At 47.4% G+C, this 24,995-nt stretch overlaps 1 protein-coding gene across 2 annotated transcripts in view; it reads right to left on the bottom strand.

Moving 5' to 3' along the window:
• Positions 1–377: 377 nt before the first annotated feature.
• The window catches only part of CDC42BPB (CDC42 binding protein kinase beta), a 149,593-nt gene continuing 124,975 nt past the window's right edge, over positions 378–24,995 (bottom strand). For both annotated transcript variants that reach the window (XM_056850682.1, XM_056850683.1), the window contains 9 exons: positions 23,789–23,851; positions 13,914–14,510; positions 9,016–9,113; positions 8,819–8,903; positions 7,123–7,243; positions 6,840–6,957; positions 5,039–5,144; positions 4,862–4,932; positions 378–562 (listed from right to left, as the gene is read on the bottom strand). In XM_056850682.1, coding sequence (XP_056706660.1) covers positions 431–562; positions 4,862–4,932; positions 5,039–5,144; positions 6,840–6,957; positions 7,123–7,243; positions 8,819–8,903; positions 9,016–9,113; positions 13,914–14,510; positions 23,789–23,851 — 1,391 coding nt within the window. In that variant the 3' untranslated portion in view covers positions 378–430. The remainder of the gene's footprint in view (positions 563–4,861; positions 4,933–5,038; positions 5,145–6,839; positions 6,958–7,122; positions 7,244–8,818; positions 8,904–9,015; positions 9,114–13,913; positions 14,511–23,788; positions 23,852–24,995) is intronic.

Here is a 24,995-nt window from a genome sequence, read left to right as displayed (position 1 = left end):
ACAAGACATTACATCATCCTATAGAAAAATAATATTCCTGACAATTTCTTCTTTCTCTCTCTTTTTGCAGCTCAAGAACAAAGCCTATTCCTGGGCTGCCTTCAGTGTATGCCGTGAGAGAGTACCACAGCTGTGCACAAACAGATTCACCGTAGGTTTAAGAACAAACAGTTTTGTGTTTTAAAAACAACCCCCCCCCCCCCCCAGTAATAAAGAAGTCTTTCCTCCTCGGCATTCTTCCCCTCCCACCCCCACCCCACAATCTCGATGCAGAATTTACTTGTTTTGTTTTGTTTTTTGGTGCAACATTAGAAATCCAGTATCAGTCTTGGCACTGTTGTTGGGAGACGGTTGTCGCGTTCTTGAACACTCCGTGGAGTAGCGGGTGGTCCCAAGTGGAAAAGTGGTGGGGGGTGGCACAGCCACAGTGTTATGCGTCACAGGTCGATTGGTCCAATCCGTCTAGCGTCAGCTGATTCCTATGTGGAGAGTTGGGACTCGGGGGCCCACTGGGGTTAGAGCTGTTGGAAGGGGTAGAGTGTTTGGTGGAATCCGAATCAGGCTATAAGAGAGAGAGAGAGAGAGAGAGAAAGAACTACAGTAATGCTTTTGAGATGATGTAACACATTTCAAGCTCATTATTTTTAATGAAAGGAGACGATCAACCCAACGCAGCGTGACGAGTGTCAACTTCCCTATTAAATGCTGGTGTCCTGAGGATTCTGCAACAAGAAAGCTCCCATTCTGTGAGCAGAATTCATTAACGAAACAAAGTGAGCCAGGCTAACGCATATGCATTCTGGTAGCAAGATATACCTCGGACTCAAACGGCACCTGACTGAAGCAGACCGATCTCTTCCAACATGGACCTGTGCTATTCGTGGCTTGAGGGGGTGGTGCAATTTAAAGAAGAGTGCAGAACACTTCCCAGCCTGCCGTCTTTACTCCTGCAACCTCTCCCTTGACTCCCCTTCCCGGGCCTCAGATACAGAAAACGAGCTGAGCTGTAAGGGACCTCCCACCCCAGTCTGGGAGAGGTGGCAGCAGAAGGAAAGGTGGTAGGTAGGCAAGAGGAACCTCCGGCCCGATCTAGCGGGGCTCATCTTGTGTTCTTAACCATGTGGATTCCAGGTGTTCTGTCACCCCAAACAAGGTACAGTTATCCCCTCCCAGGCCTGCATTGAAATCAGCCAGGTTCAAGTTGTGATCTGGCCAGTTAGGGCACGGGGCCAGAAGGGGATGCCGATCACCTCCTGTGCACTGATGGCTGGGAGCTGAGCCCTTTTCATTGCATTACCCTAAATGGCTGCTTGGGAGGCCTGGCTGGAGAACCAGCCCCTGGTTCTTAAATTTTGAGAAGTTCTTAAGCCTCGCTTAAGTTTTGCTGCCCGATCAGCCTGGAGCAGTCTGCCAGAACTCCACCCCAGAGTCCCCCCTCCCCTTTTGCCCTCCCTTCAATTCCCTTCTTTAAAAAACCCATGTGTTATTCCATAGAGAGAGCCAGCGTGGTGTAGTGGTTAAGAGCGGTGGTTTGGAGCGGTGGATTCTGATCTGGAGAACCAGGTTTGATTCCCCACTCCTCCACATGAGCGGCGGAGCTAATCTGGTGAACTGGGTTGGTTTCCCCACTCCTACACACAAAGCCAGCTGGGTGACCTTGGGCTAGTCAAAGCTCTTTAGAGCTCTCTCAGCCCCACCTACCTCACATGGTGTCTGTTGTGGGGAGGGGAAGGGAAGGTGATTGTAAGCTGGTTTGATTCTCCCTTAAGTGGGCAATGAAAAAAACCACTCTCCCTCCTCCTTCTGTTCCCTTGCAGGTGGGAAACCAGCTGAGGAGGAGGGGGGAAGGTGTGTCTGCACAAAAGTAGCAGGAAAGGAAGGGTTAAAGCAGCCCCCAACCCCTGTTGCTTGTCCCACTCTTGACGGCAGCCTTCAAGGTAACTCCAGTCATTGATGGGGCGGGTGGGAAGAATCCTGTCTAAGTTGCTCCCAAGTGTGATGAAAAGCAAAAGCAAGATTGGCTGTCCCTGCAACCAGCCAGTGATCCGTTTGCTGGTTACTTATGCAAATGGCCCTGGGCAGCCCAAGAGGTACCGAAGAATTCTGACTTCAACACAAGAAGTGTCAAAACATTGCCAGAAAGGCTAGAGATGTAGTTCAGAAATAAAATGTTTGCTGGACAACCCCTTCGGGCAATTAACCCCACTGCATTTTCTAGTTACCCTGGTTGTTGCTGGAATTCTGCACACAGGCTCTTTCCTTTTCTCTTAGCCGGCTGCTTGGCCGATTTCCCAGTTATTTTGGAATGCAGTTAAAACTCTTAACAATGCACTGCTTCACAGAAGAACTGCTACTGTGGCAGTCAATTTAATTGGGGGGGAGACAGAATTTATTTTTAGCCAGCAGATTAAAAGGCGATATCGCCGAGAGATACGGCGCACAAGATTTTGCCGGGTTGTAAACAGCAAGTTTGGCTAGAATGCAATTATTTAGACAAGATAAGCCGGGAGAGATCCGATAAGGCAAACAGGCTGCGGAGAAAGAATATCCTAGAGGTTTGCATTTCACAATCTGTGCATACTTTGCATGGACGCTAACAGAAAATAGGAGCATGCAAATTGTATGTAGGCATAAAATGTGACCTCCACTCTGACGTGCAAGGGGACAGCTGCAAGCAAAACCTCTTACTTTAGTTACTTTTGAGCAGACCCACCGCAGTGCTTGTTTCTTCTCCTGTGTTACGGCTGCTGCAGCCACCACAAAGGAAATCAATGCACAAGCAGCTCTTATGAACATCCGGGACAAACTGGGCTAGGTCCAGCAGAGGATTTCTGCCGGGTTTGTATGGGTTTTGGTAATGCTCCCCCCTGAATCCCTCCTCTGATGCCATTCTTGGGACGGTGTCTTCTACTTTGGGGGGGGGGCATTTTGGCCTGCGGTGGAGGGGATATGAGATAGCCCTGCTCCGCTGACAGAAATCCCTTCTGTCAGCTGAAATTTCTGGTGGATCTAAGGGATTCAGATCTGCCATGCAAACAGAAGCAATTTTTTTTTAAACGAGCAGATGACCCACACAGCCCAGAGCCCCTAACACAAGCCCTTTTCACAAGCCCAGGGGCAAGATGAGTCACTCTGAGGTAGGGCGTTTTTGCTAGGCATCCTCACAATGGTCAATGGATACGTTGGGAGTCTAGTTACTTAGAAGGAGGCTCTTCTCTTTTCGCAGAGCTGGAAATGGTTCTGCAGGCACGTGCAAATCCTGACTTTCGCCCAGGTCAAATTCTCTAGGCAGCTCCATCTCCCACGCTCCCCTTCCCAAGGGCCTAGGGGAAGTTTTATCCCACCTTTCCCAAGCTTAAGGTGGCTCAAATCTATAAAGCCACAAAGCTTCATCCCTGTTACTGCCGTCTCCGATTCCAAGAGATTCCAAGTTCCCATATATGTACTTAGTGTCCTCCTAAACCAGCTACTGCTAATGCCTACTAGAATAATAGAATCATAGAGCTGGAAGGGACCACCAGGGTCATCTAATCCAACCCCCTGCACAATGCAGGAAATTCACAACTACCTCCCCCCACACACACCCAGTGACCCCTACTCAATGCCCAGAAGATGGCCAAGATGCCCCCCCCCATGATCTGCCTAAGGTCATAGAATCGGCATTGCTGACAGATGGCCATCTGCTTAAAAACCTCCAGGGAAGAAGAGCTTACCACCTCCTGAGGAAGCCTGTTCCACTGAGGAACCGCTCTGCCTGTTAGAAAATTCTTCCTACTAGGACGAGGCAAGCGTAGAGGGCAGCACAGCAAGGGGGAGGAGCAGAAAAGGTTCCTCCTGGGTCTCCTGCTGAACTCGGACCCTCCAGAGGATGCTCCGTTACTGCGTTATAATAATGACTACCAAAACCCAATGCAAGATGAAGGAAAACGTCTGTGTAAACCCCCCCAGTAGGGAACAAAGTCCTGATTTCAGTGTTGTTGTCTTGGCTTATGTATACATGTTGTGAGGTTAATCTGGTCTGAGGAATGAAGGACAAATGTCATGGCTTCAAAATATAAGTCAGCAGAACAGTTAGTCCGGCAAAAAAAATTCATACCAACTGTATTTAATTATTTGCAAGGCATCTCAGCGTCCCCCTCCCCCCAAGGGTCCTAAGCGTTTACTTTCCCAGTAATCAGGGTTTTTAATACAGAGCTGATCATATATTTTGCAGCCATGGGGACCTGGAGGCTTCTTAGATAAAGATTTCTGGACCTAGAGGGCAGGGAGCTCTCAAACGGGGCCGTCTGCTTTATGCAGTCATATATGTCCTTTTTTTCCTTGCTGTCACAGCAGTCACAGCTGACGTATGGCCGCCCCTGGTGGAGTTTTCAAGGCAAGAGATATTCACAGGTGGTTTGCCATTGCCTGCCTCCACGTCACGCCCCTGGTATTCCTTGGAGGTCTCCCTTCCAAATACTAGCCAGCATGGTGTAGTGGTTAAGAGCGGTGGACTCTAATCTGGTGGACAGGGTTGGTTTCCCCACTCCTACACATGCAGCCTGCTGGGTGACCTTGGGTTAGTCACCGTTCTCTCCGAACACTCTCAGCCCACCTACCTCACAAGGTGCCTGTTGTGGGGGGTGGGGGTGGGAGGGAAGGCAATTGTAAGCCGGCTTCAGTCTCCTTAAAGATAGACAAAAGTGGGGTATAAAAAACAACTCTTCTTCTTCTTGGCTTCTGAGATCTGACGAGATCAGGTTAGCCTGGGATATCCAGGTCAGGGCTGATATACGTCCTACAGCCAATTAATTATTAACATACAAAGACAGTAAGAGCCTGCTTCTAATTATTTTTTTGGGGGTATATAATCAGATCTCACCTCTTTGTCAAACTCCTGGTCTGGATCGGACATGCTCCGCAAGGGCATAGCTGCTCCCAGGTCACCCCCACCTGCAATGCAAAGGCGTTTCAAAATCTCCACAGTAAAAAAAAAAGACCAAAAAAAACCCCTCTCTCTAAAACCACAGCTTATAAATAGATCGGTTTCCATCCTTACTTGAAGAAGGCCAAGAAATGTAGCTTTTGTTTCTCTGCGGTGCCTGGCGTGAAATGTTGGTCGTGGGAGGACAAGCCTTTTCATCTTGTGAAGACGGGAGGACGCTCTACGGAAGAAAGGGAGGCGCAGTCCGTCAGACAAGATGTTTTATAACAGAAGTTTCTTTTCTGTGAAACTTTTCAACAGAGATTCCCCCCCTCCTTTTTTTAAACCTTTCACACAACCCCTGCTTTGCTAAACCGGTGAAAAAAGCTCAGGTAACACAAAAGGTATCCCTTCAAAAAAACCAATCAACAGGGTGATCATCAGGGTTGCCAGGTCCGTCTTCGCTACCAGGAGGAGGTTTTTGGGGTGGAGCCTGAGGAAGGTGGGGTTTGGGGGAGGGAAAGGACTTCAATGCCATAGAGTCCAATTGCCAAAGTGGCCATTTTCTTCAGGTGAACAATTCTCTATCGGCTGGAGATCAGTTGTAATAGCAGATCTCCAGCTACTACCTGGAGGATGGCAACCCTAGTGATCATCCACCTTCCCACCCATACCAATCAGCCCAAGTTCCGTCTGCTGGAAGCAGGGTCACTGAAATCTCAAGCAAGCAAGCCTGAATAGAAGAATCACACATATTGCCTTTCTTATGCAACAATTTCTCTTTAACAGGCTAGTAAGTAGCCAAAAGCAACAAACATAATTCCCCTGTTGGACTGGGTAAGAAATGTGCTGGTTTCCATGAAATTGATTTACTGGTGTCTCGTCGCAAGAAGAAATCACATAGCATCTGTAGTAGAATCTGGCCACAGAATATGCCTTGAGGTTTCCCCAAATGCAGAAAGCTGGTTTGCTTTTCTGGCTGCGACGTATTTGCGATAAACAGACAGTGATGGTACTAATACAAACCACAGTGTGTGTGTGTGTGTGTGGGGGGGGAACTGTCAGGGAATTTTTCCATTTGCCGCCAGCTGTTGAATGGATGAATAAACCTCTACCGGAGCTAGGACAAGAGGTCAGTAGAGGAAGATGGGGTTTAGTTTTAGCAGCCGACAACGTGTTGTCTCGAGCACAGGATTCAGGGCAGCAAGCAGAAGCTCACACACAGAGGTTAGCAATACCCTGGAGACTATTAGTCCCCCCACCCCAAAACACTGGCTGCGATGCCCGCAGAGAGGCACAACGAATACTATTGCCCACTTCAGCTTCTCAAAGAGCTGCTCCTATCCTTGCTACAGAAGCAGAGAAGGGACAGGAAGCAGAAGAAAGCCGTGAGGAGGAGGAGGAGGAAGAATGGCTTTCTGGAGAAAGATTTTAGCAGAGTCAGGGCTCGTGTGATAAACGTGCTCAAAGCCTGTTGGAGGTGATATAAGAGTGGAGTGTCAGGAGGATGAAGGGGAAGGAAATTCGCTCTTGTTATTTTAGACAAGACAAACAAGAAAAAAGGAAGGCGTTTAGAGAATGGTCATTTAGCAAAACACAACTGCACTCTTGGCAGTCCTGGGCACGTGTATTCCTCTTTCAAGGCAGCTTAGGCGGAATCTAAGTGGGACAACATCCCACACCTGGATGCAAGGAATGGGAGTTCGGCTCGCCACGCTTCCCCTCTCCTGCTCCCCCTCCCCCTCATTGTGGGGAGGCTTGGGATGATCAAGCGAGGGGTTCCAAATGCAAGACCGAGGCCCACTCCTGGGGACTACAGTCATCCTTTACAAAGCCCTCTGCCAACTTGTCCCTGAAGATGTGTGGGATGTGGTTGGGCATACATTGACATCAGCAAGTTTCTGAGGAACAAAACAAAACAAAAAAACGGCTTTACCAGTGGGAGGTCCATAAGAACTTGCATTCCATCTCCTGGTCCCATGTGGGCCACGTGGTTGAAATTGGTCGGGTTCGAAATCATTTTGGATCTGAGTTCAGGGTCTCGGAGCATCTCTCTAAAAGCAAGGAACAACAGAGACGGTTGTATCATGTGAACAGATTCACTGTCGCCGTGAGATGGGGAGGAGGGGAACAAGCCACTCTGAGCCTGGCTTGGGCCGGGAAGAGCGGGGTAACAAATGGAAATAATAAATAAATAAAGTGAGGGACCAGAGGCTCACCGCCTTTGCTGCAGTCTCTCTTCCTCCGGAACTTTAAAGACGAATCTTCTTTTGCTTCGCGTGCGAAGCATTTGCTTTTTGCTGTTATCGGATGTTTCCGGCACGCTCAGGGCTGCTCCTGCTGTAACAATGAATTGCGAGGTTACACAGACTAGGGTATAACGTGCCACAAAGGCTGCGTGAGCCCTGGAATGAATGGGGCTTGTGCTTTAGAAACAAGCAGTCGGTTAATTTAAGCTCTTAATGAATAGAGAGCCCAGGAATCGGCAGAGGCCAAGGGCATCCTGACTACGACCTCACAATCAACAATACATTCACACACACACAAAAAAAACCTGTTACAATTTTCACTTGCTTTGCTCCCCCCTTCCCACTCACAGTGGATTTCAGAGACTTCTTGGAGCAACTGTTAGATCTCAATATAAAGTGCCATTCTGAGTTGCTGAAGAAAGTATAAGGTAATAAACAAGATAGCATATAATTCAACAGCTACGAGCTACCAGTCATTTTTGTAGGTGGAACAACCACCTTCTATTGCTTTCTTACTTTTTTTCACTGTCTGTTAAAGTATCATAGCAACCCTAACAGCCCAGACTAGTCTGATCTCATCACCGCTCGGAAGCTAAGCAGAGTTGGTACTTGGGTGGGAGATGGCAAACCACCTCTGCTCATCTCTTCCCTTGAAAACCCCATGAGGTGGAACTTCACGGCTCGCCAGGAGTCAGTTGCGACTCAACAGCACCGCTTTGTTAAAATATCAGTTCAGGACAAGCATAACCTCCCCTCCCCCAAAAAACAAAATCCAAAACAGTGCCTTTAGATAGAATGCCTCATTTCAAAAAGGATATGGACAAAACGGAGCGGCTGCAGAGAACAGTGGCGAGGATGATCAGGGTGCCTGGAGACCAAGCCCTATGAGGAAAGGCTGAGGGAGTTGGGAATGTTCAATCTGGAGAAGAGGAGGTTGGGGTGGGGGAGAACACTATCGCTCCCTTCAAGTATTTGAAGGGCTGTTACTTAGAGGAGAGCAGGGAGCTGTTCCTGTTGGCAGCAGAGGATAGGACTCAAAAATAAAGGGTATAAATTACAGGCGGAAAGGTACCGGCTGGACATTAGGAATTTTTTTTTTTACAGTGAGAGTAGTTCATCAGTGGGATTGGCTGCCAGGGAGGTGGTGAGCTCCCCCTCGCTGGCTGTCTTCAAGCAACGGCTGGACGATCACTTGTCAGGGATGCTCTAGGCCAGGGGTGTCGAACTCAATTGTTACGAGGGCTGGATATGACATAAATGTTACTCGGTCGGGCTGAGCTGTGCCTTGCCAGCGTAGATCGAGAGGTGTGTGTGTGTGTGGGGGGGTGGCTGCCTCGTGGGCCTGATAAAAGCTCTCAAGGGGCTGGATCCAGCCCTTGGGTCTTATGCTTGACACCCCTGCTCTAGGCTGAACCTGCACTCAGCAGGGGGTTGGACTAGGTGGCCTGTCTGGCCCCTTCCAACTCTATGACTCTAAGCCCCACCCACTAAAACAGTCATCAAAGCTTCAGTTGCTCAAATCACCACTTAAATCTTGCATCTCTAATTTTACATAGTCCTCCTTCCCCTCCTCTTTCCTCACTGCACTCCAGCACAACAAAATGCCACTACCATTTCAAGCACCGCTCTTTGTCACGCCATTTCCCCCTCACCCAAAAACACTAACCTGAAAACTTGTTCTTGAAATAGATGAGTCGGGAAGGCTCACAGCTCAGGAGGTTCAACGTGCCTGCCACATTTAGCGGTCTGATCTGTCACAGAGGCAAAGACGGAGAAAAATCAGTTCCTACTCGACACATCGCAAAGAGTTTTTCAGCAAACCGAGAAGGTGCTGCAGTGTCCAGGGAGAGGCGAGCTACCTACCCTTCTTAAGCCAATAGTCTGAACCCACTCCATAGTGTTGACGTCAAAGACATCCACGCCGTATTCGCTGTAGACCGTTAAATAGAATGAATTGCAACCTAGAGAGATCACACACAAAGAAACGTTGACGTGCACCACAGTTCTTCCCTCTGCTGTTTTCTTCCCTCAAGCACATACAGTTGGCCAAAGCCATCCTTTGCTAGGCCTAGATCTCAAGGAGAAGAGTTGGTTTGTACATGCCGACTTTCTTTACCACTGAAGGAAGTATCAAACCGTCTTACAATCGCCTTCCCTTCCCCTCCTCACAACAGACACCCTGTGAGGTAGGCGGGACGGAGAGAGCTGTGACTAGCCCAAGGTCACCCAGCTGGCTTCATGTGTAGGAATGGGGGAACAAATCCATTTCACCAGATTAGTGTCCGCCGCTCATGTGGAGGAGTGGGGAATCAAACCCGGTTCTCCAGGTCAGAGTCTACAGCTCCACGCCACTGCTCTTAACCACTACACCATGCTGGCTCTCCAAGCCAGTGAAGCCAATAAGCCTCCATCTGGAGCTTGCTCCATTTCAGACCCCAAGTAGAAATGTGCCTGATTAAATGCTCCACTGTAAATATGCCTCCCCATAAAACATATCGAAAACATAACAAGCCAGAATGGAATTCACTGCCAGAGGATGTAGTGATAGCCACAAGCAATAGTCAGCTTTAAAGGGGGATTTAAAGGGGGACAGCTTGAAAAGGAACCTCCACATTTGAATGTAGTAAATCTCTGAATACCAGTGCCAGGAGCAATGTCAGGGAAGGCCTCAGCCTCTCCTGCATGGTTGTTGGACCTCCAGAGGAATTAGTTGGTTACTGAGCGAGACGGGATGCTGGACCAGATGGACCAATGGTCTGATCCAGCAGGGCTCTTCTTCTGTTCTTATGTAATCCTTCTTCCTGACAGCTAATTTTCTAGGGATTTTTTTCTCCTTTTGGTGGAGGAGCATTGAATCATGTGAGCCCCCACCGGATCAGTAGTCTGAAAAGGTACAATGCAGACATAGGATCTCCACCGCTGTGAGAGCTAGCCTTTAAATGTAATTCTTCCAGATCATGAAGCAAACAATTTAGCTCCAGAGATTTAGCTGCTCAAAGCCACACAAATCATTACTGGGTACACAGTGGATTTAATGAGCAAAGTCCTTTATGGTCATCTGGTGAGAGCCAGCATGGTGTAGTGGTTAAGAGCGGTGGTTAGGAGAGGTGGACTCTAATCTGGAGAACTGGGTTTGATACCCCACTCCTCCTCATGAGCGGTGGGGGCTAATCTGGTGAACCAGGTTGGTTTTCCCACTCCTCCACATGAAGCCAGCTGGGTGACCTTGGGCTAGTCACAGCTCTCTTAGCACTCTCTCCGCCCCACCTACCTCACAGGGTGTCTGTTGTGGGGAGGGGAAGGTGATTGTAAGCTGGTCTGAGTCTTCCTTAAGTGGTAGAGAAAGTCGGCCTATAAAAACCAACTCCTCTTCTTCTTTACCATCAGCTTGGAAAGCAGGTCATTACAATTTTACAGGTGGAAAATTAAGACCAAGGGGGATGAGACTTGCTTAACAGTATCCCAAACTCTCCCTCATCCAGCCTAACACATGACCCACATGTCTAAAGTGTAATTTTTAACTCGTTGAAGATGATAAGAGACCCTACTTTTCTGAACAGAGGGGCTGCAATGCAACAGAAAGTGGATATCCGTAAGGTGAGCACACATGAACAAGTAAAGCTGCTTCAAACTGAGACAGATCTTTAGCCTATCAAGGTCAGTATTGTCTGCTCTGATTAGCAGCAGCTCTCCAGGTTCCCGAGCTGAGGTCTTTTGCATCACCTACTATGTGATCTTTTTAAGCTAGAGATACCAGGGATTGAGCCTGGGACCTTCTGAATGCAACGTAAATGTTCTACCACTGAGCTCCAGCCCTAGGTGACTGCAAAGGAATAGGCTGAGAAGTGTGGGTAGCAATGCCAGTTTGCATATCCATTCTACATCTAGTCGATTAAGTGGGAGAAAAGTGTAAGCAAGTAACCAAGACCCCTGAAGTGGGTGGCCCAGGCTAACCTGATCTCATCAGATCTCGGAAGCAAAGCAGGGTCAGCCCTGGTTAATATTTGGATGGGAGACCTCCAAGGAAGTCCGGGGTCACTATGCAGAGGAAGGCACTGGCAAACCATCTCTGAATGTCTCTTGCCTCGAAACCCCAGTGGGGTCACCATGGCGCAGGCTGCAACTTGATGGCACATTCCACCACCACTAGTAGTCAAAACAACAAGCTATGCTTCAGATATTCTTTCTTTTTCAGAAACACACAGTTGCCCAGTTATCTAGATTTACATGCTCTTATGTTCAATTGGCTGCCATTTGAGAGATGTAAACCTGACTTGAGTTTCCAAACAGAAGATAACCAGAAAGAGAGAATGGAAGGATCTGGAAGCACCAAAAGGCCCTCCTCGACTGCCTTCTCTGTCTCAGCTGCAGCCAGGCAGAGAGACCTCTTCGGTGTCAAGTCTGCCTGAGTAAATAATGAAGATAAAGGAAGGAAGTGCTGGAGTTAGCCAGTTTGGTCCCTGAAAGGAAAGAGTGTGAACTCAAGAAGTAGTGGGGTTTTTCCAAAGGGAAGTGTGATGTCTCGAGACCCCGGGAAGTGGTCTCCAAAATAGTCCTTTCCAGAGTAACTGATGGTGAATCACAGTAACCGGTTCCTCCCACTTCAGGATGGGATCCCTCATGGTACAGAATTAGAGGGAAGTTTTTAACGTCTAGTGGTTTTATTTATTGTGCTTTTGTCAGGCCTCGAAAACCCGGTATGCCCCCCACTCCTTTAAAAAAAAAAACCCTGCTGGATTAGACTAAAAGGTCTGGAATTGTGCTTCTAATTGTGATCAATCTGAAGGCAACAGCCCTTGCTTCTGTCCTCGGCTTCTGGGTACGGAAGCTGTATGGCTTTGAACACGGAGCTTCCACACAGCCAGCGTGGTGCAAGGTTTGCTGCTGTGTTGGACTAGGATCTGGGACAGCCAGATTCAAATCCCCCACTCTGCTGCAGAAGCTCACTTTGTGACCTTGGGCCAGTCACTCTCTCTCAGACTAACCTACCTAATAGGGCTGCTGGCCCTAACAGGGCAGCGTTCCCGACCAAAGTGTGCAAAGTTAAAGGACAGCCCTCTATTCCTTCCAGTAAAGCTTTTCGCTCCAGCTCTTTAAACCAGGCACTGAAGTCATGCAGCCTCGGCCATATCCCTTTTTCTTTTCATCAGCTTTGTACCTAAACCAAAACAGAAGAGTGACTAAGGCAAGCCGAACACTCTTACTATCTTTTATTTTCTTGAGAGCCGCTGTGGTGTAGTGTTTAGGAGGGGCGGACTCTAATCTGGAGAACCAGGTTTGAGTCCCTACTCTTCCACATGAGCAGCTGACTCTAATCTGGTACCAAGTTTGTTTCCCCGCTCCTCCACATGCAACCTGCTGGGTGACCTTGGGCTAGTCACAGTTCTCTCCAAACTCTCTCAGCCTCACCTACCTCACAGGGTGTCTGCTGTGGGGAGGGGAAGGTGATTGTAAGCTGCTTTGAGACTCCTTGAAGGAAGAGAAAAGTGGGGTATAAAAAACCAACTCTTCTCCATCTTCTTGACCTGGGCCTGTGTAGCATAGTGAAACTAGGACCAGGGAGACCTGTGTTCAGATTTTCACTAGTTATGAAGCTTGCTGAGTGGCCATGGGCTACCATCTCTCACCCTAACCTACCTCACAGGTTGTCATGAAATAAAATTGAGGGGGATGGGGTACACGTACGCTGCCCTGAGCTCCTTGAAAAAAACAGGTCTGGATAGGGTTGTTAAGACAGTCTATTTATTATAAGAAAGTGGAAACAAATTATTTACATGGAAGTTGAAGACTGGCTTTCCTGGAATGTATAAATTTACTGTTATCTTGCCTTCAATGGAGCATGTTCCTCCAAGTCCACACAAGGTTGTATCCTATCTAGAGTTTGGTTAGATTGTGAAGGGAAGATGGAGAAGGGCCGTGGCTCAGTGGTAGAGCATCTGCTTTGCATGCAGAAGGTCCCAGGTTCAATCCCCGGCATCTCCAGTTAAAGGGACTAGGCAGGTTGGGGATGTGAAAGACCTCTGCCTGAGACCCTGGAGAGCCGCTGCCAGTCTGAGTAGACAATACTGACTTTGATGGACCCACGGGTCTGATTCAGTATAAGGCAGCTTCATGTGTTCATGCCTGGGTATCAGAAATCTGGGAAGCAGCCACAATTTGCAGTGCATCTGGGTGATTCAATCAACCAGACATTAATGCCTTGCCTAGAAACTAACATTTGGATAAAGAAACTGCTTCCAAGCCCCTCAGCTTAGACATAAACAAAAAAAAAGCAGTTAAGACTGAAGACTTCCAAAAGTGGTGAGTGACAGCAGAAGGGAGCAAGTCTGAGAATAACCCAGACTCATTCTCCACATTCACAAGCAGCGATTTGTTTGAAAGGTCTGCAGCGCGAAGCACAGAGATTTGCAGTATGAAGACAGCCAATGTGTGGTCACAAAACCTGGGGAAGTCATACCTAAAGTAATGAATTATCTTGTCCAAGTAACATTTAGACTTTGGGTTGGATCCAGCCAATGTTTTTGCTCAATCTCATCCATCTCTCCTCCTTACTACAGTTCCTGTGACACATTATTTTTTTGTTCATGCAGGTCCCATGAACCCCAGCACAGCCATTTCTGGTGGCGAGAGGGAAACCCCACCTTCCCCTTTCCACCGGTGGAAAAACCGCTCGGATCCAACCCTCTAACTGTTAAGAAAGAAAGTAGTTGGCTGATTATTTTCAGACAAGTCAAGCAACGGAAGAAAAAACATATACATACTACAGGCAGTAGGAGTTGCAGGCCACATGAGCTCCTGCATGCGCGACCTTCGACCCTGCGCATCGACGTACACTCCCAAATGGCTGAAGCAAAGCAGGTACTCCTCGTTGCTGAGCTCCACAGCACACAGGGCGTCCAAGGACTGTTGCGAGAGGAATGCAAGCGAAGGGTCACTGGGATTTACCAGGTTCACAGATTGTCCTTCCCCCTGGATGCTCAGCAGAGAGAAACCGGACTGGTAGCCTACACAGAGCCTGTCCTTGAACAACGCCATCCACTGTATGCTGCCCGGAGCCTGGATTTCGCCGAGCTTTTTGTGGAAAGGTTTAGTCCTGTGAATCTCGTAGCAGAGGACCTGCCGTTTGGCCGCCACAAACAAACTTGTGGACGAGCTCTTCTTCAGCGTCCCTGTCGTGAGGAGCTGGCAGCCTTTCGTCTCTGGGAGCTTAATGTCGAAGCTGCCTTCGGATCCATCCAGGCAGGACCACGGGTACAGGTGGACATGATGGTTCCGGCCGCAGATGAGGATGATTACTTTCTCTTTCAAGGCGAGCTCTATCTGATAAACTTTCTTACAGTCGGCAGCTCGGACGATCACTGTGAGAAAAGACAGCAGGGTCCAGTGAGTAAGAGGCGGGGTGGGGTGGAGGGATTAAGTCATACGACGAGCCAGCAATTACTCAGAATATAGGCACACGTCCACAAGCATAAAAGCAGAGGGTGTTTTGTTTGAGGAACGTGGTTGGCCACTGTGTGAACGGACTGCAGGACTCGACGGGCCTTGGTCCAGCGTGGCTTTTCTTATGTTCTTAACACGATATTGCTAGATTCGAGCCCAGCAGCACCTCAGAGACCAACAAGATTTTCAGGATATAAGCTTTCAAGAGTCAAAGCTCCTTTCGTCAGATCCGAAAGGAGCTTTGACTCTCGAAAACCTATATCCCGAAAATCTTGTTTGTCTCTAAGGTGCTACTGGGCTCGAATCTAGCTGTTCTGTTGCAGACCAAAAAACTACCCCTCTTGAAATGATATTAGCAGGACTTCTCTGACAACCCTCTGGACCAATACAGCGGCAGCACTCACTACTGAGGGTAGAGAAGCTGACTTTCATTTTACCTAGCCTTAAAAACAAACAAACCAGAATTCCCAGGCTCCTTTCAGTAAGTTTTAAGAAAAGGCACGCAGGATCTTTTTAATGGTTTAGGTCAGTGGCTCCCAAACCTTTCAGGTCACGGCCCTCTTGGTTCCACAAACTCAACCCCAGCGCCCCTTACCCTATCCTATAAAAAGTATTATTCAAAATAGGGGCTTGCAAGACTCCCTAAAGAAGATAATAAGAATAAAATTTCAAAACAGCAACAATTAATTGCACATCTATTCAGAATCAAATTTAAACTTTTTAGTTGAAATTTATTCAACAAAACTGATGAACTTGATCTGGGGGTACCAGCTCTTCAAAGTCTGGAAAAAAAATTCTGATAGTTTCCACCAAATTTGCCAGCATGGTGCCATAGCTTGATCTATTGTAAATTAGTGAACAACACAGTTGAAGGGGCCCACCTCTAGCACCACCCTGCTGCCCCCTTGCCTCTTAGTGCCCCCCTAGGTAATCCCACCCCCCCAGGGGGCGGTACTGCTCACTTTGGGAACCACTGGTTTAGGCATAACGAATCAGTGTTTCACACACACACATAATCCATATACTTGCTGAAGAGCTTACATATTACCTTGTGGGACCAGAACTCTATAAACACAGAGTACCCGCTTGTCTATCAGAAACTGGCCAGTGGCCCTAGCATGTACCTTCATAAGAACATAAGAAAAGCCATGCTGGATCAGGCCAAGGCCCATCAAGCCCAGCAGTCTGTTCCCACAGTGGCCAACCAGGTGCCTCTAGGAAGCCCACAAACAAGACAACTGCCGCAGCATCCTGCCTGTGTTCCACAGCACCTAACAGGCATACTCCTCTGATCTTGGAGAGAATGGGTATCCATTATGACAAGTATCCACTTTGACTAGTAGCCATGGCTAGCCCTATCCTCCATGAATATGTCCACTGCCCTCTTAAGGCCTTCCCAGTTGGCAGCTTCTTCCTACCTTTGCAGCAGAGCAAACACATACTTAAGGGGCAAACAAGTACTTAGGGTTCCCAGCATTTTTTACACAAAGCTTTCATTTTCCTTGTATCAAGGGAAAAGTAAATGCGCTTCACATCACATCTAGAAGGTCAATGTGTCTCGCGACCCTCTCTTGCTAATAACCCCCTACTTATAATGAAATATAATAATGAAAATGGTTCACCCTTACTTCTTAAGAGAGAAAGCATTTTCATTATTAATGAAGGAAAGAAACAGGAAGTAAGATACTGGGAATGCAGGGAGGCAGGCAATGAAAAATTAAAGAGAATATTCAAGCATCCTTTAAGCGAGTTGGAAAAGTCTGACGGCACACATACTAAATGGACAAAAAAGGCAGTGGGGAGATGCAAAGCTGGATTCTATGAAATGAAAAGTTTGGGATGAACACTGCTTTATTTAAAATGAAATCTTACAAGACATGAAACATTTGTGCTGGGTACTAATATTAACCAGACATCACACGAATAAGATTGAATTTAACGAAAGTGGAACACAGTGGTTTGGTGCTGATTTACTTCTACAACTGCGGACATTAATATACTCAGCGTGACTTAAAATGGGGTATATGTGTGGAATCTGCAAGGAAAATGAGCATGTGGCACAGGTGGGCCGTTCACTAATGGGTGAATGCGCCTGCAGCCAATGGACCTCTCCAAGGAATGGGTGGTTTCTATATCCACACCCTGCCTTCTTTCCGACTTATACTGATTTGTAGAATATGTGCAGAGGAATATGGGCACTGAAGGACAGGGCTGTAATGACCGGGTTGGGGGGGGATCACGACTCTGTTAAGTCCTCGATACCCAAGCACTGCATGCACACTGCAAAGTAGATTATATTCCAAGAATTTAGGATGCAAGTAGTAGTAGAAGAAGAGTTGGTTTTTATATGCCGACTTTCTCTACCACTTAAGGCAGACTCAGACCGGCTTACAATCACCTTCCCTTCCCCTCTCCACAACAGACCCTGTGAGATAGGTGGGGCTGAGAGAGCTCTTAATAGAACTGTGACTAGCCCAAGGTCACCCAGCTGGCTTCATGTGGAGGAGTGGGGAAACAAACCCGGTCCTCCAGATCAGAGTCCACCGCTCCAAGCCATCGCTCTCAACCCACTGGTTTTGCTCCAGAAGGTCGGACCAGAACCAATGGGTTGAAATTAAATCAAAAGAATTTCCATCTAGACATTAGGAAGAATTTTCTAACTGTCAGAGCGGTTCCTCAGTGGAACAGGCTTCCTCGGGAGGTGGCGTATGCTCCTCCTCTGCAGGTTTTAAAGAAGAGGTTATATGGCCATCTGTCAGCAATGCTGATTCTATGATCTTAGGCAGATGATGAGAGGGAGGGCATCTTGGCCATCTCCTGGACATGGAGTGGGGGTCCCTGGGGGTGTAAGGGGGAGGTGGTTGGGGGTTTCCTGCATTGTGCAGGGGGTTGGACTAGATGACCCTGGTGGTCCCTTCCAACTCTATGATTCTGTGATTCTACACCACGCTGGCTCTCTTTACACCTCTTTATAGGGCAAAAACAGTAAGAGCCTCCTCCTCACGCAGTCTTGAATCCTGTGAACAAGTTCTCTGCGCGCCAAATAGTCCATGCCATGGGGGGGGGGGGCTTGCTTTCTCTTGTACCAGAGTTCCCATTTGCACGAGGTCTCGTGGAAAATCTCGCCTTGCACAAATGGGTGTGCTAGCACAAGGGGAAACGAGCTTCGTGACAGCGACTGTCACGCGCTTGCAGGACCTGTTCGCAGGATCCAAGCTGTAGCTCCTGTCTCGACAAACACAGCTGCGCTAATATAACTATTCTGCTCAAAACGTGGGAGTGCTTTTATTAACATTTAAGGATTAATAACCACACTAACTCCCCTCTGTATTAGCAGAGGCGAAACAAAAAAAAGAACTAATTCTCCTTCAACTTCTGCTTGTTTCTCTAACCCACCCCTGACCGCCTGAAAGAAACAAACCCACATGCAATTGAATGGTAGAGGGAATATTCTTTGACAAAATAAATTGCTCGCTTCAATCACATCTAACAGTTAAAACACCAGACAGTCTCCCATGGCATGCATCTGAGTCTCGTTCGTCCCAATGCAATGCCGAGTTGCTTGGTATTTAGAAGCAAAAGCAGTTTACAAAACACCTTGGCTTACAGCCAATGGAAACAGACTCATGGTCTCTAAAGTCACACTTGCTGTAAAAAAAGCAGGATGAAAACACTAAGATCACAGTTGAGTGAAACCCCAATAGCGAACGCACACATCTGTTTTGGGTTTACTGTTTTAATTTGCTTAAAACAAAACTGGGATAGGATTTACACTCTGCTCCTCATGCGCTCCCCAGCAAACGCTGCACAGAGAAGCACACAATTATTTCTTTCAGGGATGCGCATGAATAAGCATCCTCTGAACCAATACAGAGGATACTACAACCATAAGTATACTCTTTGAAAGAGCCTTGCAGGTGTCGGTGGAGCTATTCAAAGGAGAAGGATTTGTAGATTATGGCCCAAGGGTGTTCAAAAACTAGCCAATAACCAGAGGGGGGTGGGATGGGAGCTGGAGTCTATTTTTAGTACACAAACCGGTTATTCATTCAAAATACTCGGCTTTCTGAGAGCATGTTGAGAAGCCATAAAGACATTTTTCTCCCAGTGCGATAAATAAGAGAACACAGGAAGAGAAATACTCTGTCTGAAAACCACCCTTTGCCTTCTAGACAGACAAGTTAAGGAGAAGAACTATTCCTGTAACCCAGAGAAATGGCCCTCGGCTCCCATTATTCACCGGCCGACAAACGCATGCTGAGCAAAGGGCTAGCCGGCCAACAGCCCCCCTCCTTCATTTCCACTGCTGACGTTTAAGCCGCTTTCAAAAGACGTGCTTCTTTCATGGTCCTGGCCCATCAATGGAGAGGAAACGTGAACTCAGCAAAGAAGGCGGGTATACTAAGTAACCCAGTAAAGCCTGTAGACTGGTCCCTCACATAAGAACCAGTATAGTGTAGTGGTTAGGGTACAGACCATGGTTGCTGTAACAGTGGCATTTGGCGAGAAGCTCTGCTGTGCTGGCAGCTAATGCATTAGCGGCAGGCACTAGGACCCAGCACCCATTTCTACAGGAGCACGTTCCCATGCTCCCTAGCTTAACTTCTTACAGCACAGTTGTCCAGCTGAAGACAGAAAACCAGCGTGGTGCAGTGGCTAGCGTGCTGGACCAGGATCTGGGAGACCCAGGTTCAAATCCCCACTCTGCCATGGAAGCTTGCCGAGTGACCTTGGGCCGGTCAGACATTCTCAACCTAACCTACACCACAAGGGTTGTTGTGAGGATAAAATAATAGAATCCTAGAGTTGGAAGGGGCCACACAGGCCATCTAGTCCAACCCCCAGCTTAATGCAGGATCAGCCTAGAGCATCCCTGACAAGTGCTTTTCCAGCCCCTGCTTAAAGACTGCCAGTGAGGGGGAGCTCACCATCTCCCTAGGTAGCTGATTCCATTGTTGAACAACTCTTACTGTAAAAAAATTTCCCCCTAATATCCAGCTGGTACCTTTCCGCCCGCAATTTAAACCTATTATTGTGAGTCTATTCTCTGCTGCCAACAGGAACAGCCCTTCAAATACTTAAAGAGAGCAATCATGTCCCCCATCAAGCTCCTCTTCTCCAGACTGAACATTCCCAAGTCCCTCAGCCTTTTCTCCTAGGGCTTAGTCTCCAGGCCCCTGATCATCCTTGTCGCTCTCCTCTGCACCCACTCCATTCTGTCCACATCCTTTTTGAAATGAGGCCTCCAGAACTGCACACAGTACTCCAGGTGTGTCCTGACCAATGCAGTGTACGGCGGAACTATGACATCTTGTGATCTGGATGTTACGCCTCTGTTGATGCACCCCAAGATTGCATTAGCTTTTTTTGTCGTTGCATCACACCTGCTGCTCATATTTAACTTATGGTCCCACCCGTACCCCAAGATCTTGTTCACACACACTGGAGGAGAAGAGCGAACAAATGTAGCAAATGGTTCAATGAGCCTCTCACTGACTGCCTGAACACATAAACGTGAGCACACCAATGTGTGAGAGGGACAGGGAGACTCGCTGGGCGCAACAGTGGCCTAGTGTGACCTGTGTTTGATGTGCCACGCACGGCCCTTCATTAAGGCTTTACCACCACTGTTTCAACTTCACACGCTGAGAGTGCTCTGGTTACTGTTTGCTAAACAACAAAGAAAACCCTGCTTGCAGTTTTGTCAGGTTTCTTGCGTTGCGGTCAATAGAGCTGTTCTCAGCAAACATTCCCGGGGACAAAGGTTCCAATTGCAATGGCTACAGCAATTAAATATAGAATCTTCTCACTCTTTGCCATTTTAGTGTTCGAGAGAGCGTGGACATACACAGAGGGAAGCTTAAAGACAATGGTGCCTCACCAAATTGTGCAAACTGTGAGATCATTACAGCAATGTTTGCATGCCCAGGACGTATGAGTGATCAGTGCTGCAGCAACACATCTGTGTTTCTGGGAATTGAGGAGTAAACCAAAATGAACTTCCAACCCAAGCAAGGAGATCTGCCTTTAGCAGATACTGCTGGAACACCAGAGAGGTGGACATAGTAACATTCTGCTGTGTTTAAAAGCAGCAGTGTTAATAGAATCATAGAATCACAGAGTTGGAAGGGACCACCAGGGTCGTCTAGTCCAACCCCTAGCACAATGTAGGAAATTCACAACTACCTCCCCCCCACACCTCCAGTGACCCCTACTCCATGCCCAGAAGATGGCCAAGATGCCCTCCCTCTCTGTCAGGGCTGGAGCCAGAATAAGTTTTCCACCAATGGAAGGCCCTTCCATCAGCAGAACAGAACTCTCCTGCCATTGCTGAGAACGATGCACATAGATTGGGGTCAAATGTTTTCTCTGTGGGAGAGAGAAAAGAAAGCAACATGGCCTCTCAGCTGGCTGTTTGCCCTGCAGAAGGACTCAAGGTGTTGAGTGCAGAGGTCAAGCACTGAGCAATGTTGGATACAGCCCATTAATTTCACACCATGAATAAGTGCTGCACTGTTAGCAAAAGGGGAAGAAGCGAATTGGAAGCTGGAGACGGGAATCACATCATATGAAGGGAAAGCAAAGGAAAAATCGAAGAAGCGATGAAAGAAAGGGGGTAAAAAACACCAGCACCCAACAGAAATACATTTTTGCATTGTAAATACCAGTAGCAGGGGGCAACATCATCCTGTTTGTTAGCCCTCCAAGGCAACTGGGTGGCTGCTGTGTGGAACATGATGCTGGACTAAACAGACCACTAGATCCAGCAGGATGGTTCTTAGAAAGCTTAGTGTACTTACTGTAATATCATGGGACTGGGTGCCAATGCTGTCTTGACACACGATTGTTTGTATTTTAACATTATAATTTATCTTCATACTTCTACAAAGTCCTCAACGTCATCTCCCCCCCCTTTCTTTTGCGCTGTCAAGTCACAGTTGACTTATGGTCACCCCACAGGGTTTTCAAAACCAAAGACGAAAACAGAGGTGGTTTGCCAGTGCCTGCCTCCCACCCAAATACTAAGGGCTGACCCTCCTTAGCTTTGGACGAGATCAGGCTGAGCCTAGGCCACCCAGATCAACGTCAGCTTACAACATAAAAATCAGAACTTCAGAAGAACAAACATCAACAGTGCAATCCTAAGCAGACCTAACCCTTATAAATGCATTTACTTCAGTGGACTTAGTTCATTTACTTCAGTGGACTTTGAATGATGCAATTCTGTTTAGAATTGCACTATAAATCATATTTTCTCTCTTTCCATATCCTACAGAATGTATAAAACATAAGAACAGCCTTGCTGTATCAGAGCAGTGGTCCATCTTGTCCAGCATCCAATTTCCCCCAGTGGGCACTTAGTCATTTATTTATTTGGATTTCTAAGCCGCTCTTATCTGACCAATTACTCTGGAGGGCCAAACAAACAGGGCATAGAGGCCAAGGCCTTCTCCTGATGTTGCGTTCTAGCTCTTAACATTTGAAGTTTGAAAAGTCAAACTCAGGTCCTTGAATTTGGCATAGGAGCAAAATGGAAAAAATGAAGCTTACGAAGAGTTCTGTGGTTGGCACCAGACAAAGCATGTGCCTCTGCATATCTGGGCTAGCTGAAGATTCTGGGGTGACTTCAAGGGCAGCCTCACATAAAGCAAACTATAGGTGCCAGAAATCATGGTCAAGCCAGCATGTATGGCAGTCATGTTTGTCTGATTTGTGGGCCAATTTTAACATGATCATAGCCAGGGGGCCAACCTATAGCCGCTGATACCATTTTAGAGAAGAACATAGCCATTTAAAAATTGCCACAAGGGCCCAATCCTGATCAGGCCTGCAGTGTGGAGGTAGCAGGCGATCATTTCCTTTTTCAAGGACAAGATCGCCTGTTGCCACCATGCCGCCGACCCCATCAAGATTTGGGTCCTTGGCAATTTTTAAAGGGCTGTTTTCTTCAGTTCCATTTTCCAATGGGATCTGCCTTTGTTATCTGGAAGTATAGGTACAATAAGTCATTTGTTTTTTCATTGTCCATTATTTGAGGTTGATAGAGACTGGTTGAGTCATTTGATAATGGAAAGAAGGCACTCACCCTTCCTGAATTTTAATAACAAACAAATTTATATACATACTGGCTGCCTATTTTAAAGGATATTAAATATTTTGGCCATTGTGCTTAAGACCTGCTTAAGTGGTCCTGCTTAAGACCTATTGGTCATTTGAGCAGAATCATCAAACTAAAGGCAGTTTTCTTCTCTAAAAAGACATCGGTGGCCACGGGTTGGCCCAGCGGCTGCCATTACATTTACAGCTCATTCCTGAGCCGCGCGGGCAAAAGTCCATAGGAGAAGAGTGGAATGGACGCTGGCGTTGGAATGCACATGCCATCCTCTTGGCGCTGCCATGACAGCACAGCTCAGACACGCCGGCACAGCCTTGAGCTGGCGTCCTGACGGTACATTTCTGATTGTGTGTGTGTGAAGTGCCATCAAGTCGCTTCCGACTCATGGCGACCCTATGAATCAAAGTCCTCCAAAATGTCCTATCTTTGACAGCCTTGCTCAGATCTTGCAAATTGAGGGTTGTGGCTTCCTTTACTGAGTCAATCCATCTCTTGTTGGGTCTTCCTCTTTTCCTGCTGCCCTCAATTTTTCCTAGCATGATTGTCTTTTCCAGTGACTCTTGCCTTCTCATAATGTGACCAAAATACGATAGCCTCAGTTTAGTCATTTTAGCTTCTAGGGTCAGTTCAGGCTTGATTTGATCTAGAACCCACTGACTTGGTTTTTTTGCAGTCCACGGTATGTGTAACACTCTCCTCCAACACATTTCAAAGGAATCTACTTTCTTCCTATCAGCTTTCTTCCTTGTCCAGCTTTCACACCCATACATAGTAATAGGGAATACGATGGCATGAATTAACTTGATCTTGGTGGCCAGTTGCACATCCTTACACTTAATATTGGGGTACTCCAACTGGTACAACAGTTCTTACCTTTTTTTCCTTAAAGTGAGAGCTATGTCGACCATGATGCCAAAAAGGGCACTGTTTGCCTTCACTGCTGAACAAAACAGTAATGAAGATCGTCCATCTCTTAACAGTAACAGGCTCACTAAGCAAAATAATACTGTATGACACAATGTGATGCAAGGGACTTGCCACTAAATATACAACAGCTGAATTAAGAAGAATGTCACTTACCATCCCGGGTCACCTCTATGACATAGAGGCCTTCTTCGGAACCAATTGCTATTCTGTCCCGATCTAATGGTAAGTGGAAAGAGAGAAAAAGAAGGGTATTGCCATCTTGAAAGTACTCCTGAAAGGTGGGATGTAAAAAATCCCCGATGAATAATATATACTTGGTTTTCTAATTGGGAACTTCTATTTTTGTCATGCAAGACATTCATCTGATTAGGAAGTAAGCTTGAAAGAGCCAGTTCCATCTGTGCTGAAACGACAGCAGAGCCTCTGCATCTATTTCTGGGCACAGTTTAACTTGCTTGTTTAGACCTTTACAGCTTTTGAAGCAGACTAGGCCCAGGTGACTCGAGAACAGGCTTCCTTTCCATATCAGCCTCTCTCTGGACACTATAGAAACCTTGGCAGGACAATTCTGCCTCTCCTCTCTCTTACATCAGCGAGGATAAGGGGCTAGCCTATCTTGGCTGCAGCACCGGCTGCCTCCCTGCCGAGGGAACACCAGCAGGCTAATACCTTCCTTATCTTCCTGAAATGACTTAAGAGGTTTCTAGTCCAGCCCACGTTGGAATGGGGAGTGGGATTTCTCTCACTAGCCTTGCAAGGTATACTACTGCTACATGCGCTGTGATTTTTAATTGAGCTTAGCGTTATACCATAGTGTACTGGTTACTTCCGATTGTCCTCACTCGTTATGCTGACGGTTTCAATAGCCACCCCTAAAGCAGGAGTCCCCAATGGGGCACCCGTGGGCACCATAGGACTGGCCAACACCTGTTCTGGTGCCCGCCAAATATTTTTAGAAAGTGGGTGGGGTCATGTGGGCCTTTTGCCCTGCAAGCCTTGTGAATGGCCACTGGAGATTTTTAAAAAGGTTGCTTTGGCAGTAGCTGCCGCCACAGCACAAGGATCTTCTCGGCGGGACTGAAATTAAGCTGCGGCGATCATCCTGTGGCTGGTTCCACCTCCTGCAGCAGCCGTTTTGTGACAACCATTTTGTGGCTGTGCCCACCATGCTGTGTCTGAATTCCAAAGCTGTCCACAGGTTCAAAAAGGTTGGGGACCCCTGTCCTAAAGGGCTCTGGCCTTGAGATAAGATGAAAATAATGAAAATAAGAAATTTCCAAAAATGTGTACGACAATAGTCATGGGTGGGGGTACAATACACACACACACACACATCTATATTCACAATTATATGGGGAGG

Source organism: Euleptes europaea, chromosome 6, assembly GCF_029931775.1.
Source record: "Euleptes europaea isolate rEulEur1 chromosome 6, rEulEur1.hap1, whole genome shotgun sequence".
Taxonomy (NCBI): Eukaryota; Metazoa; Chordata; class Lepidosauria; order Squamata; family Sphaerodactylidae; genus Euleptes; species Euleptes europaea.
The sequence above is the reverse complement of the archived record's forward strand: the minus strand, read 5'-3'. Positions and strand labels throughout refer to the sequence as shown.